Below are 15,251 nucleotides of genomic sequence, written 5' to 3'. Positions count from 1 at the left end.
GAAAACCACAGGCTCCAGCCTTACATTTGTTTATATTTGTTACATCATTCTCTAAGGTCATTCCAACCTTCCACTTTATCTCAACTCAGCACTTCTGAGCTCGTGCACTCTCACCTGTCCATGGCTTATGTTCCAGTGTATAATATTCAGACATTTCTATAGAATCACTATCTTTAATATTACTATTCCCAACACACCTTGAGGCATTAAAACTCCTCCCAGAAAAGCTGATCTAGCAGGAATCCAGCTAAAGGGTATGAAGCCGCTACTAGGTACAAACAGTACATTTGGTGAGGAAAATCCCAGATCTGAGCAACTCTGTCTGGAGGGCAAAAGGCTACCTCTATTTCATTCCACATGAAACTATTTAATTTGTACAACAATCATGTTGACAACAAAGATATGTCTCCTTTAAATGCCTTAAGGGATGTTCCTGTTGTTTGTTGGGTTCTGGTTGGGGTTTTCTTTTCCCATTTCAGTAACCATGGTAACTTTGGGCAAAACCAGCTTTCACCTTAGAAATTGTTTCCTGTGATAAAGGGTTTAAAATTGCATTTGTCATCTAACCATTAACTTCCCCCTCCCCCCTCCATACACCCAAGTGATAAAGGAGAACGCACCTATGCTTTACAAAAAGAGAACTTCTCCTTTGAAAACCCTTCAAGATAGATGGCAGAGAGGCACAGAACATGGTTTGCAAGTTGTGCTTGGGGTTTTTGCTGACCTTAACACTGTTTTTCATAAACACATGCTTAATGTATTCCACAGTGCTGCCAAAAACTCCTTACATCTACCAGGCAGCTAGTCAAAATGCAAATTCTGGTAGGTGGAGTAGAACATTTTGGACTTGATGAAGATGTGCATCAATTTTGGCCCTTCACATTAGTTCTGCAAATCGCCTACAAATATCTCTATTTTCTACTGCACTGATACAAAGAGTTGAAACTGCTACTGAAAGCATCTCTTGACAAAGACTGTTCAAATCATGATTCATGTAAGCTACAGTTAATAGAACACTTATTCTTAACACACACATGCTGTACTATTGTAGCTTAAAGAATGTCGAGGCCAGTGCAATAACTGTTGCCATTAGCAAAAAGTAACTATTTTAAGGTAATGGACAGCTGAAATACTAGTTTGTGAACCCAAAATTATGGCATACATCCCGAAAACACAGTCCTGAATCTACTCAGAAACTCAAACCTCTTGGGTAAGCAGGGTTTTGTACCCTGTTACTTTTGGCAGGGACACATACAAACAAGGAACAGCACAAGCAGTGAATCAGGGACAGAAAGAACATCAGGGAGAGGAAAAACTTGAACATTGGTACTGTAGGACAATGAAAAGCCCTCAAACCCAGAAAGACATGAGACACTGAAATACTACCTGAAAGGACCTGATGGAGTAAGGAGGAAAATTGCCTTGGGATGCCTTTCTCTGTCAGAGTTCAAGACTTTTTATTTCTTTGTAAAGAAACTGAGTTGTACTAAACACACCTGATCAATTCCCTTCAAAATGCTGTTTCCTACTTGGAAAAAGTCTGTATTCTGACTGCTTGGATCAAAAGGATAAATAGTACAGTATGTGATCAATATCCTAAGTGGGAAGGTATGACACAAGACCATCTTTTGGCTCTCAACAATACTACCACTACCTTTTGTAGGCCAAAGGCATAAGAGTCTGTCCATTAATTGTCAGTGGTATTCTGCCTTACCACCTCTTGCTTCCAAAGAGGCAAGGAGAATGATTCTTCTCCCCACACAAATGGGTTCTTTACTGAACAATATACTCACCAGCTGGTCTTTATGGTGGGAACCTTCAGTTGGGATCAGGAAAGTCAATATCAGCTCCCACTGACATGCACAAAAAGTCAAAGCAATGACACAGCTGAAAGTGTCTGAAAATTCTCTGCTGTTTTGGTTGAGGCACTTTTGGGACAGACAAAATCTTTCTAATTTTTCTGTGTCTAGTCTGGGTGATTTCCAAAGTGTTGGGGGGCAGGGAACACTCAAACCATCACACTGGGAAATTACATTTAACCTCAAAGTCTAAGCTTTCAAGTACCTTATTTCCTATCCTGCACCATCTTGTCCATCCACCTACCCTGGCAAACTGACAGCTTTCCAAATGACACCAAGTCAGTGAACACTTAGCATCTGTGCACAGGCTCCCAGACTTCACTACTGAGTTTTATAGGATCATGACAGATTTGAATATTTCTTTCCACTTTCCAGGCCAGAGGAAAGGAAAGAAGCCCAATGTAAAGGCATTAAAACATCCATAACACTATTAACTCTCTTCTTTGGGGGGAGGGGGTGGAAGGAGGAAATAACCAACAACAACATAAAAACCCCAAACACCACCAAAAACCCAACACCCAAACTAACAACCTGGAACTGCATAACATAAGAGAGTACCCCATACCAGCAACTAAAATTCATAAGCCCACCCTATGCCTTAGGGCTCCTAGATCACACATTACAATTTCTCTTCTAAAGCCAAAGATCTTCCACTGAATTTATTGTCAGTGCTTAGCAATCAATTAACATGGAAAATCCACAAACACAGATGCTTGCATAAGAAACTACCTTGATTAAAGCAAACTGCTGTCCTCAGCAACTGCACACATGTATTCCCAAATATGTATTCCCAAATATGCCAGGCTTTCCATTTGTGGCAGGGAAAAAGAAAGGGCCACTCAAACAAACAACAAAGCAACAGTAAACAAGAGAGCCACCTCCTCCATTGCTTCAACCATTTTCCATTACAAGAATGCACCTAAACAGCCTTTTAAGAGGGTAAGATTATGAAGAATGAGAAGAAATAACGTGATGCAAAAAGCAGAAATTCACCATTATCCAGGTGTTTGGTGTTTTTTTTGCTTAGGTACTCGGCCCAGCCTTGTCATGACTGTACTGGAAGAAAGCTAGGAAACATGAGTCAGAATCAGTGTGTCCATTCAAGACACCAGTTGAGACATCAATGGCATTAGGAATAGACATAATCCCAAAGCAAGCAACTGCTATGCAGTTCAGTCACAGAGCAGAATGAAAATCACTGCTGTCTAAATAACACTGTGGTCCCAGTGCAAGCGTGTTTATTGTAGCTGGCCTTTGAAATGCACTACTATGCCACAGTCAGGTCTGGCTGCATTCAAGAAAATATCATTTTCATCTGAAGCTCACTTGCACTAAGCTACTTCCATCATTAGGCCTCTGTACCTGTGTTTAGGAACCAACTGCAATATAGCCAACAGCAAAAGGACATGGTCTTCCAATTCCCTTAATGTTTCTTTGTGAGGATAAAATTTCCTCCCAAAGAAAAGAAGTGTTTTAGTGATACTTGAAAGGCCTACCTTGCCCAAACCAGGAGTGTCTTTCACTTTGCTGACTGCTCTCAACAAACATGGTGGTGCAGGGGGTGGGGAAGTCTGAAGAATATTGCTGAAGCTGGTAGAGAAAGGAGTAGATTCAGGAACAGATGATGCAGAAGGCCTGTGCTTCTTCTTTTTGGAAGACAGATTCAATTTCTGAGCAGCTCTGAGGGAAAAATGAGAAGAGTAAGCTAAAACAATGCCAAAGCCATCAATAAAAGCAGTCAAGGATAAAGGTATTCATCAGATTACTATTTATGTAGGATCTCAGTTTTGACCTGATTGATCACAATAGTTATCTAATAGTTTTCCTTCACTCACTGTTAATAGTGTAATGCTACTGACTTCACAAAGTTGCTCCAAATTTACACAGCCTGCATTAAGCAGGGTCACAATCAAACCTCAGTCACTGTCTTCTCGGTAGAAACAATTCAGCTTGAAAGCTCCTAAGCCTTTAGTTAACTCAATGAGCTATACAGCAATTTCTATTCTAATATTAAGTTCAGTCACCAAACAGTTCACCCAGATTTGTTTCTCACTCATAAGCCTTTGATTTTGAAATGAATACTTGTGCAATGTTTGGATGTAAATAGCTACCATTAGTATGAAATGCTCAGGTGAAGGTGTGGAGGTGTAGCCTTGTACAAGCTGCTTTAAATGTTTAGCACCTCTTGAAACATAAACCAGGATAAAAACTGAACAAATAGTGGCTAAAAGAAAATATTGCTGTGGCAATATTGTTTGGAGACAACAATCATATCAAATACACCTGCATTAACCACTAAGCCAGGAAAAAAAGATGAAAACTGTTTTTAACACTGTAGCACTCACAGATAAAAAATGCTGAGATTTGTGTAGATGTTTACTAAAAAGGTAAGCTTTTCTGAAACAGAAACATTGTCTGGCAAAATGCTTTATTGTGAGAGAATTCAAGGTTCGGTCTTTGTTGCAGTTGGTTTCCTCCAACATTTGTGTTCTGCAGTGCACAGTCCAACCTAGCACCCAGCCCTAGCCAGTCAACCAGACCATGGCACTAAGTGCCTCAGCCAGGCTTTGCTTGAACACCTCCAGGGACGGTGACTCCACCACCTCCCTGGGCAGCCCATTCCAAAGGCAAATCACTCTCTCTGGCAACAACTTCCTCCTAACACCCAACCTAGACTTCCCCCAGCACAACTTGAGACTGTGACCCCTTGTTCTGTTGCTGGTTGCCTGGGAGAAGAGACCAACCCCCACCTGGCTACAGCCTCCCTTCAGGTAGTTGTAGACAGCAATGAGGTCTCCCCTGAGCCTCCTCTTCTCCAGGCTAAGCACCCCCAGCTCCCTCAGCCTCTCCTCACAGTGTTTGTGTTCCAGGCTTTTCATCAGCTTTGTTGCCCTTCTCTGGACACCTTCCAGCACCTCAACATCTCTCTTGAATTGAGGAGCCCAGAACTGGACACAGCACTCAAGGTGTGGCCTGACCAGTGCTGAGTACAGGGGAAGAATAACCTCCCTTGTCCTCCTGGCCACACTGTTCCTGATCCAGGTCAGGATTTTCACATCTTACTTTTCAAGGCAGGTCAGAGGCTTGGCTCTCCCATGCGGACTCTCTGGGCCGCCAGACTTCTCAGACAAAGCACCAGGCCACGTGGTGAGTCCTGAAGTTTCTGTGGCTCATGGCCTGCCCAGCCAAGCCAGCAGCAGTCTGTACAGGAGCCAGCTAATTTGGTTTTGTTTAACATCTAGGCTAATATGACTCTAATTTCTACTTGACACTATGCATGCTACTGTAGTAACCATAATGGCAATGATGGCAGTATGACCTTATCTATTGACAATAAGCTGATCATACTCCAAGTTACATTACATCCCTCTTGAGCCAAGTGACATCAGCTACGAACTATGCAGGGATGCGCAGCAGGCTCCAGGGCACGCAAACTGCTTTCCCAGGGGCACGCTATGGCTGCGGTGTAGATTGTGTCCACAGAGACAAACAAGGAACTTGATGCAAACCGAATTTTTGAGCTGTCTAATTCTAATTGTATTAGATGAGTGTGTGGATACACAACAGAGCAGTCTTCAATGTCATTTTACTGAATTGTCATCTAAAAGAATGCAGATTCAATGCAGTTTAGCTAATATACTTTGGATTCATCCTTTGCATTAATGGGGATCATTCCTTTCATGAAAGTCCCTACATGAACAAGCATCTAGAGACTTTCTGGAATCTTACAAGATTTGTGGCAGAGGAAATAATCACAAGATCAAGATCTGAAATTGAAGGAGGGGCATTAGAAAGCTGATTAATGTTCAGACCAAATAAAACAGACGGGTTGCAGGCAGGAAAGGGCAAGTGCTTGGAATATGGAGGTGATCTGCTAGAAAGCAGCCCTGTGGAGAAGGACCTGGGAGTGCTTGGAATATTGCATTCAGTTTTGGGCTCCCCAGTTCAGGAGTAACAGTCCAATGGAGGGCTAGGAAGATGATCAAGAGGTAGGACCACGCGCCCTATGAGCCTGAGTGACCTGGAGCTTTTTGGGCTGGTGAAGAGAAGACTTAGAGGGGATCTAATCAAAGTCTATAAATACTTGAGGGCTGGGGGTCAAGCAGGAGGGGACAGACTCTTCTTAGTTGCACCCTGTGACAGGACAAGAGGTAATAGGCATAAACTGCAGCACAGGAACTTCTTTACTGTAAGGGTCACAGAGTGCTGGAACAAATTCCCCAGAGAGGTTGTGGAGTCTCTTTCTCTGGACACTTTCAAGACCCATCTGGATGCATTCCTGTGCAACTGGTGCTACATTATATGGTCTTGCTGTCAGGGAGGTTGGGCTCGATGATCTATGGAGGTCCCTTCCAACTCCTAACATCCTGTGATCCTGTGAATGTCCACCTGATCCATAGCAAAGACTGTGGTAATTTATTGAAAGAACATTCTCTGCTTTTCAGGTTTTAAATTACAAGTTTAAGAAGGTCTATCTTTGGCTGTGAGAATGCTTTCACTTCCCACCTCTACAGAAACAGTGATTTATTTTTCTTTTCCTTTAAAAAATCTATGGGACCTACAAGAGAATAAGGGGACACAGTCTCAAGTTGTGCCGGGGGAGGTATAGGCTGGATGTTAGGAGGAAGTTCTTCACAGAGAGAGTGATTGGCATTGGAATGGGCTGCCCAGGGAGGTGGTGGAGGCACCGTCCCCGGAGGTGTTCAAGAAAAGCCTGGATGAGGCACTTAGTGCCATGGTCTATTGGACTGGCTAGGGCTGGGTGCTAGGTTGGACTGGCTGATCTTGGAGGTCTCTTCCAACCTGCTTGATTCTATGAACAAAGGCACTGGCAAGGGTCAAGCAAATATCTCTGCTATAAAAATATTCATTCCATGTATGAATAACACAAGAATGAATTTGTAGCAACAGTTGAGACAAAATAAATGACATTATGGAAAACTGTAAGTATCCTGCTTAGAGAAGTCAATACAACATACATAAGAAAACACATGGAAGGAATAGCTGGAAAATTAATAGTCTCTAACTTTCACTGCTCACAAAAAGCAACTTCAGAAACTGAGGACAAATCTATCTATCCACTTGTTGCTAAGAAATAGCAAACAAACAAACAAAACCCTCAAACAAAGAAAAAACCCAAGCACCAAACCACAAACAGTGTAACACAGTAATACAGCACTTAAAATTAACATCATTAAAGCCATCCTGCAATGCATACTGCTTGTGTGCCTGCAGCTCACTGTGGACTGGGACCTCATTTGGCATGAATTCATATGAAGTCATGAATTTTTAGCCAGGCTGTCTGTGCCAATATGCCAACTCAAAGCATATATGCTTCCTCAATTAACTAAGAAAACAGACACTGCTGGCAAAATTCAAGGGACACCTTCTTAGCTTGATAGAAGACATTACTTTTCCACCAAGGCAAAATTAAAACTATTTGGCTTAGGTCTATAAGAGGTCTGTAAGATCAGCACATTCATTAGATTCCAAAGACCAGGCATTTAAGTGAATAGTTCAAATATTATTCACATTTATGTCAGCAAAGGTCACCACTGATAAGTAACACTGGCTGTCATGCTTCTTGCCAGAGAGAGTGACTGGCATTGGAATGGGCTGCCCAGGGAGGTGGTGGAGGCACCGTCCCTGGAGGTGTTGAAGAAAAGCCTGGATGAGGCACTTAGTGCCATGTCTAGTTGACTGGCTCAGGCTGGGTGCTAGGTTGGACTGGATGATCTTGGAGGTCTCTTCCAGCCTGCTCGAGTCTATGATACATCACTAGTTACAAAACACATCTACATTTGCTTACTCAAGGTGAGACATTCATATTCTATACTCTTAGATTGGGCACCTAAATGTGGAAGACACTTACCAATCCTCATGCTCAGAACCCAAAAACTATCAAAGATGTTTTGCTTTCTGTTATTTTCTTTTTCCAAATCTCAGTCACAATTCTTTCTACACATAAAGAAGATATTCTTGACTGTCACATGCTAAGTAAACTGCAATCTCCATAATATTTTAGTTAACTGATGGAACAGCAGACAAAAGTATACTGGAAGCCTGCCATAGTTTTGATTATGTCCAAGTCAAATATTTGCAAATATGAGTTGGCTGTAAATTTTATGGGTTGGATAGTATGCTTATATAGAATGAGTCATCATATCACACAGGTCCTCATAAAGCTCTAAGGTAAAAAACAATAGGATACATCAAAATTACAACCATGCAGGGTTTTTCTTCCTATGAGAAAGGACAGGTTAGGCAGGGTCCCATTTCTTCTCTGGGATCTTTAGTTACTGCACTATGTTGCTTACCTGCTGCTTATACAAACTGAGTACAGGGTACCAATGATACTCACATTTTCTCTTTATAGGGATCTAATCTAGCTTCTCTGAATCATCAGCAAAAGTGGTTCTGTTTCTCCTAATCACCTGCATAGGTGATGCAGGCTCACTAAGGTCACATTACAGCCAAGATGACCTGAGTATTATCACCAATGGAGTGCCCCATATTTGGACCTGCTGCCTGCATAGTTCCTTTCCCCTCCTTGATTCTTTCCTCACACTTATTTTGACTTGGCTGCTATTGCTTTAATCTCCTGAAATGGATCACACCAAAGGCTGCTCTAAACCATACTTCTTTGACACTGCTAATATGTCTGAATTACTATGGCAAGCACTTCTCCAACCTTAAAATCTGAGGTATGTTGTACTAAATGGGATTTCACACAAAATCTCACCTTTCTATCTGGAGGGCAGTAATGCGGCCAGGAGTCATGGCACCCTTTGCACCTTGCCTTTCTTTGCATCTTCTAAAGCAAAGAACAGAGGTGCTTTACAGAGTACTTAACCTACCAGCTAACTGCCATGCTCTGCTGCAAGGGGCCAGGTTGCCTCTCTACCATCTGCTACAAACTAGGAACGCCGCCTGAGAAGCATACTCCATGCCAGAGTAAGAATGACCTCCAAAGGTTTTTTCCTAGTACCTTTACACAGAACAGTTTTGCTCACCCAGAGGGAAGCACAATGACAGAGCAACCAATTTGTCTTCTTGTAAAGCAGGGAATGTGGGGTTACCATGTGGCCTCCCAGCCCACATTCCCTGCTTTCCAACAGGACTTACGAGAATCAGGACAACTTCACTCCACTTTAATTCTGTGTGGCCAGACCCAGGCCTGTGGTGTTGCAGCCTAGTAAGACATGTAAAGAATGAAATAAGAATCCATAGAGGACCATTTCCTGGATTTGTAGTTCCAGTAAGATTCTTAGTATTCATGTTTAATTATTTTACAATGCCTTTAAAATCTGGAGATAATTTGAGCTTTCTGCTTATGCTGTAGAAGGTATAATAAACATCTCTCTAATGCCCAGTAAACACTTGGCCCTTATTGTTCTCTTTACTTTTATGCATGTATTCAATTTCATAGCAATAATAAAGCTGTCCCAGGCTGCAATCTTTCACTTCTTGGGTGGCTAATGTAGAGGTTTTGGCCACAGTGCCTTAGTGACTGTGCTCTCTCTGGAGCTTAATGCTGTAACTCTCCAGAAAAGTCATTAATTTGAACATTTAATTCTGCCAGAGTCATAATAGCATTTCAAACTTTATCCAGGACAGGTTTTATAAAATTTGAGGATTGCCACACACAGGTAATCATGTTAAAATTAACAGCTCAGGCTTTTCTTTTGTATCAAGTAAAGGTTGTGCAAATTCACTAGCAACAGAGCTTCTCCTGTGCTGTGCTTCTCCTTCATTGCACCAAAATTACAGAATTAATATGCTTGAGGACCAGTAGCTTAATGACAACCTCAGAGTCCCACATGAGTATATTCCACACAGTTGTTATTTGGGTGAGATTTCCCATTTTAGAGGGTATGACAACATACCTAACAAACCACTTCTCGCATCATTACTGTTTGATACACAGGATTCTCCTCGCCAGCTATTATTGTACCCCAGCAAAGACCTTTTTACCTGACTAGAAGTTCCTGAAAAAACTCAGCTCAGTGACAGATGTCTTTGGCAATAGGATCATAAACTAGCTCGCCATGTTGGGCACCAAAATAAGGATGTGATGGTTTGGGTGTTCCCTGCCCCCCCACACTTTGGAAATCACCCAGACAAGACTCGGCTGGCTCTGGAAATATGAATGCAGCTTATATTTACAGCTAGCACTATATGCAAGCAGATATTTACAGTATATACAGATATATACAAGGTAAAAGGTAATACAGAAACACAACAGCCCTCTCAGAAACCTGAGTCCCCAGGAGGGGCTCTCAACCACCCCTTCACCTTCCCTCTACGCCTCTCAGCCTTACCCCAGTCCCAGGGAAGAATGGAGGTTTGGCCAGGGGGTTAGAAAGCAAAGTGGATTAGTTCAAAACGGAGGGTGAGGTCAGAGAGTAAGATGCAGCTCAGCCAGCAGCCCAAGTGGAAGTGTTTATCTATGATTTCTTGTTCCTATACCTCTCAGCAAGCCTATGAGCGAAGTAGACATCAGCCTTGTTTTCCTTTCACAGCCTGTAATCTAGTTCTCACCAAAACGTTCTAGCTAGCTTCAAACTAGCACACTCTCATGCACAGAGATTATGTTGAGCAACAGGCAACAGATCAAATCAACTATTACATTTGGAATTTCTACATGAAACCATACCTTTGGCCCTTCAAATAGTACTCAAGGAAATTACATCTTGACTCAATAGCTCAATCTATCTTTACCTATAGAAAGATCATTTCTGCTTGCTTCCTTTCTGTGCTCAGCAGTCAAACACTGAAGACAAATCACTACTCTTTTTAAAGAGTAGGTAGAGGTTTTAATTATTAATCTAGTTTATTTTTCTCTCTAGAAAATCCTTTATTAAAAAGTGTTAGCCTGACAGTGCTCACAGCATTATCCTGTTCTTGGGAAGCTCAGAGGATGAGCAGGGTATGTGTCACTGCAAGATGAACCACTATACTTGGATAAAATAAAATCAGATGTTTAGCTGAAGCTTCATATGGGTAGAAAACCAAATACATTTGCTATAACTGAAATTAATTCAAATGTAAGCACGTGCCAATTACTGCCACAGTTACTTTGCAATGCATGTTCAAGTCCCATGAGAAAACTGCACAGGCAGGAGCCTGACAAGCACAGACCAGAGCAGCCTTAATTTCAGTTGCACTGAGCTGTGGGCAAGAGCCCTAGTATCTTTCAAGGAAAGAGAAGAAACAAGCTCTGTCCATCTCTGGCTTTAAGTGATAAGTATTGCCTGTACATACTAAAGATTTAGGCTGTAAGGCATTGGCATTGCCACTCTATAACAAGGAGATGTGCACTGGTTTAAATCTGTACTGTTACTGTGTAGAAACACACATATCTGTCAGTATTCAAGTGTTAGCTGGAAAATATTAGGACCATAGATGTTCAGTTAGGCTGTCTTCTAAATGTATCATCAGGGTGGCTGGCAAACAGATTTTCCTCATGTCTGAAATAATCTAACAACCCTCAAATCATGGGACAGAACTCTTGGTTAGTTGGCCCCAGGCAAGAAGTAATGACAACTATGACAACTCAAAAATGTGACTAACAGAAGCTTTGCAATGAGAGGCCTGCACACTGCTGGCCATTTAATAACAGTCCATAAAATCACATAAAGCAATTTCTTTAACTCTGAGATTTATGGAGCTTATGCAATTGTAGTTATTCTATTACCTGGGATGCTAAACCCTGGCCACACACTGTGTGGAAAGCTATTTTACTTCATCTCTGTCCCATTTAGCAGAAAACTCTCTTAACACCAGAGGGAAAAGCAGCCAGCACACAGATTCACAGTCAGTTTTGTCACTGTTTAACTTTGTGGTTGGCAGAACAATTAAAGAGGCCCACAAAAAGGCCAGAAGGCATGTAAGCTTTACAGAGTTTTTTTGCCTCATCAATATTTTGGAGTCCAGTGCATTTAAAATAACCCCAGCATACCAAATGGTAAACTATCCTGACAACACGAATGCACTGAAATTCCATGCACTTAAGCCCAGCTCTGACAAGCAATCTCCTGCCATCATAAAAAATATTTCCTCTAAGAACTCCTGTTAGTCTTGTCTTGTATTTACTTAAGTCACCATCATGAGGTAGTTATAATTCTTTGAGATAAGCTGGGGGTTTTTTTTGACTCCTGGAGATTATCACAATTACTATGTATATAACATGCCAAGGTCCAACAGCAAGGTTCTGCTCTTAACAGACTGCACACATGCTAAAACCACTCCAGCCTCGACAACTTATAAGTGAAACTGACAAACAAAAGAGAGACTGTTTATGATCTCCCCTTCAGGAAGATATGCTGAAGTACAAGGAAATTAATGAACAGTGGCAAATTGTAATTTACTCTCTATCTCCTCAGCAGACTGGCCAGGCTGGATGGGTGGGCAGAAGCCAATGGGATGAGATTGAACAAGGCCAAGTGCAGGGTACTGCACTTTGGCTACAACAACCCCAAGCAGTGTTACAGGCTGGGGCCAGAGTGGCTGGAGAGCAGCCAGGAAGAAAGGGACCTGGGGGTACTGGTAGATAGTAGCTGAAGATGAGCCAGCAGTGTGCCCAGGTGGCCAAGAGAGCCAATGGCATCCTGGCCTGCATCAGGAACAGTGTGGCCAGTAGGATGAGGGAGGTTATTCTGCCCCTGTACTCAACACTAATCAGGCCACACCTTGAGTACTGTGTCCAGTTCTGGGCCCCTCAATTCAAGAGAGATGTTGAGGTGCTGGAACGTGTCCGGAGAAGGGTGACAAAGCTGGTGAGGGGCCTGGAACACAAACCCTATGAGGAGAGGCTGAGGGAGCTGGGGGTGCTTAGCCTGGAGAAGAGGAGGCTCAGGGGGGACCTCATTGCGGTCTACAACTACCTGAAGTTGTAGCCAGCAATGAGGCCTCCCCTTAAGGCATTCCTATGTGACCTACTGTGGTATGAGGGTTGGGCTAGATGATCTTTCTAGGTCGCTTTCACCCACTAACATCCTGTGATTCTGTGAGATCATAAGCTAAAGCATCAGAAGCTGATGAAGTAGTTTAATTCTAACTAAATCCACATGTCTTGCTGGGGGAAAAAAATTGACAAGAACATTCCCCAGAGCCATATTCAGTGTTTTGTTACGAGACTTTCTGTCTCTGCCTCCTGAAGATTCGGGAAGCAATTCTTCATAACCCTAAATGTCCTCATGCCCTCCAGTTTTCAAGGGCAGTTCCACACACCCAGCCTCTTGCAGGAATGCTCAGCATTCTGCTAGCTCAAACCCCATGTCCTTGGAGACCTGACCTTAATATTTAATCTACTTTAATCATATTGGAGAATGAATTACTACCAAAAAAATATTAAACTGCAAAACCCTATTACTCTTGGTAATGACAGTCATTTTTAAAACAAACTTTTTGTTCTTAGTTTTCTATTTACAGAAAAGTGAAATGAAAAAACACCCAACCCCACAATTAAATTAAATGCACTGCATAATGTGTACTGCCAGAAAGAAGTGATTTACACAGACGTGGCACAAACACCAACAAGTAGCATTTCCAAGAGATGCAAAGCCTTTAATCTGCATCTGTTTTTGTACACCACCTGTACAAATTTCAGTGAAATGCCATTTTCTATTTGGTTCTGAGAGCACCTCTCAGACAGTTAGGCTAATGGCTAAACTGAAGAATCATAGAATCAAGCAGGTTGGAAGAGACCTTCAAGATCGTCCAGTCCAACCTAGCACCCAGCCCTAGACAGTCAACCAGACCATGGCACTAAGTGCCTCAGCCAGGCTTTTCCTGAACACCCCCAGGGACAGTGACTCCACCACCTCCCTGGGCAGCCCATTCCAATGGCAAATCACTCTCTCTGTGGAACAGTGATATCTGTGGGACCTTTTTGCATGCCTGTACTGCATATCTCTAACACTGCATGGAAACTCACTAATCACACTAACTACAAATCAATAGTGTTAGGGGCAGTTTCAATGAATCTCAGGAGATAAGATCACGCTCTGAGGCTCACTGAGGACAAACTTGCTTCTCAATATACACAGGCATCAGCTCTTGTGGTGTGTGCTGCATGCCTTTATCTCCTACTGATACTGATGGCACCTTAAAGGGATGGACAAGTATCAGATACTGAATTTTTTTGTATTATTAAAGGGATTCCTGTCAGTGGACTAGGTTCTACACCGTGATGTATGCCCTGAATTGCTGCTGAAGGAAGCAGAAAATACTCATTGTCTAGGACACTACAGAAAGGCCTAATGTTAGAACAGAAAACAACCAGGCTGTGAATGGAGTTTGTCAGTATGACTCTTAAAAACCTCTCAGGAAAGCTGGTTGGTAGAGAATCAGACAAACTGGGGTTGCTGCAGTGTGTGGTAGGTGGGAAGACATGATTACACTAGCATTATTTACCGAGTCAGATGGAGATATGTTTTCAAGCACGAATGAGCTGCATCAGCCTCTAAACACCTGGCTGAGAATAAAAATATCTCATAAGCATGGAGAGGCTGAGCTGCCACTGCTGAAGATAAACACTACTACAAGAACTTCAAGAACAACACATTTGCTAATTAAGGGAGTATGAATATAGGGAATGTGACTGTGTCATCTCCTCTCCTGTATCTGATGCTATGGGAAAAAGTGGAATGACAAAAACAAAGCTTATTTTCATGTTCTTTTCCACCAAGATTATATAAGATTACAGCAGAAGGGCAGTCATACCATCCTTTATGTGAACAGTGCTGGTTGTGGAGCAGAAAACAAAGCCACCACTGAAAAAAGATTCTCAGTAGCCTGTTTTAAGGAGTCATCTTATATAACAGGAAGCAAGCACAGTTCTTCTATATGTTTGAACACCGTCTGCCACATCGCCACAAGCAAAGGAAGTATAAAGAAGTATGTGTGGCCATTTGAAGACTGTTAGATTGAATTAGTTTGTAATAATGTCAGTTACATAAGTCCTTACAAGCTGAATTAGAAGAAGAAAGTGTCATGGAGATTAAACCTATGTAATATCTAAATCATTCCAAAGGTAAGGGGAAAACTCTATGAGGAGAGGCTGAGGGAGCTGGGAGTGTTTAGCCTGCAGAAGAGGAGGCTCAGGGGGGACCTCATTGCTGTCGACAACTACCTGAAGGGAGGTTGTAGCCAGGTGAGGGTTGGTCTCTTCTCCCAGGCAACCAGCAATAGAAGAAGGGGACACAGTCTCAAGTTGTGCCAGGGGAGGTCTAGGCTGGATGTTAGGAGGAAGTTGTTACCAGAGAGAGTGATTGGCACTGGAATGGGCTGCCCAGGGAGGTGCTGGAGTCACTGTCCCTGGAGGTGTTCAAGCCTGGCTGAGGCACTTAGTGCCATGGTCTAGATGACTGGATAGGGCTGGGTGCTAGG

General features: G+C 42.5%; 1 protein-coding gene across 2 annotated transcripts in view; it reads right to left on the bottom strand.

Moving 5' to 3' along the window:
• The window catches only part of KIF26B (kinesin family member 26B), a 261,494-nt gene that overhangs the window by 90,865 nt on the left and 155,378 nt on the right, over window positions 1-15,251 (bottom strand). For both annotated transcript variants that reach the window (XM_064158678.1, XM_064158680.1), the window contains exon 5: window positions 3,356-3,539. In XM_064158678.1, coding sequence (XP_064014748.1) covers window positions 3,356-3,539 — 184 coding nt within the window. The remainder of the gene's footprint in view (window positions 1-3,355; window positions 3,540-15,251) is intronic.

The sequence above is a fragment of the Pogoniulus pusillus genome, chromosome 18 (assembly GCF_015220805.1).
Source record: "Pogoniulus pusillus isolate bPogPus1 chromosome 18, bPogPus1.pri, whole genome shotgun sequence".
Taxonomy (NCBI): Eukaryota; Metazoa; Chordata; class Aves; order Piciformes; family Lybiidae; genus Pogoniulus; species Pogoniulus pusillus.
This window is presented reverse-complemented; position numbering and strand designations above follow the sequence as displayed.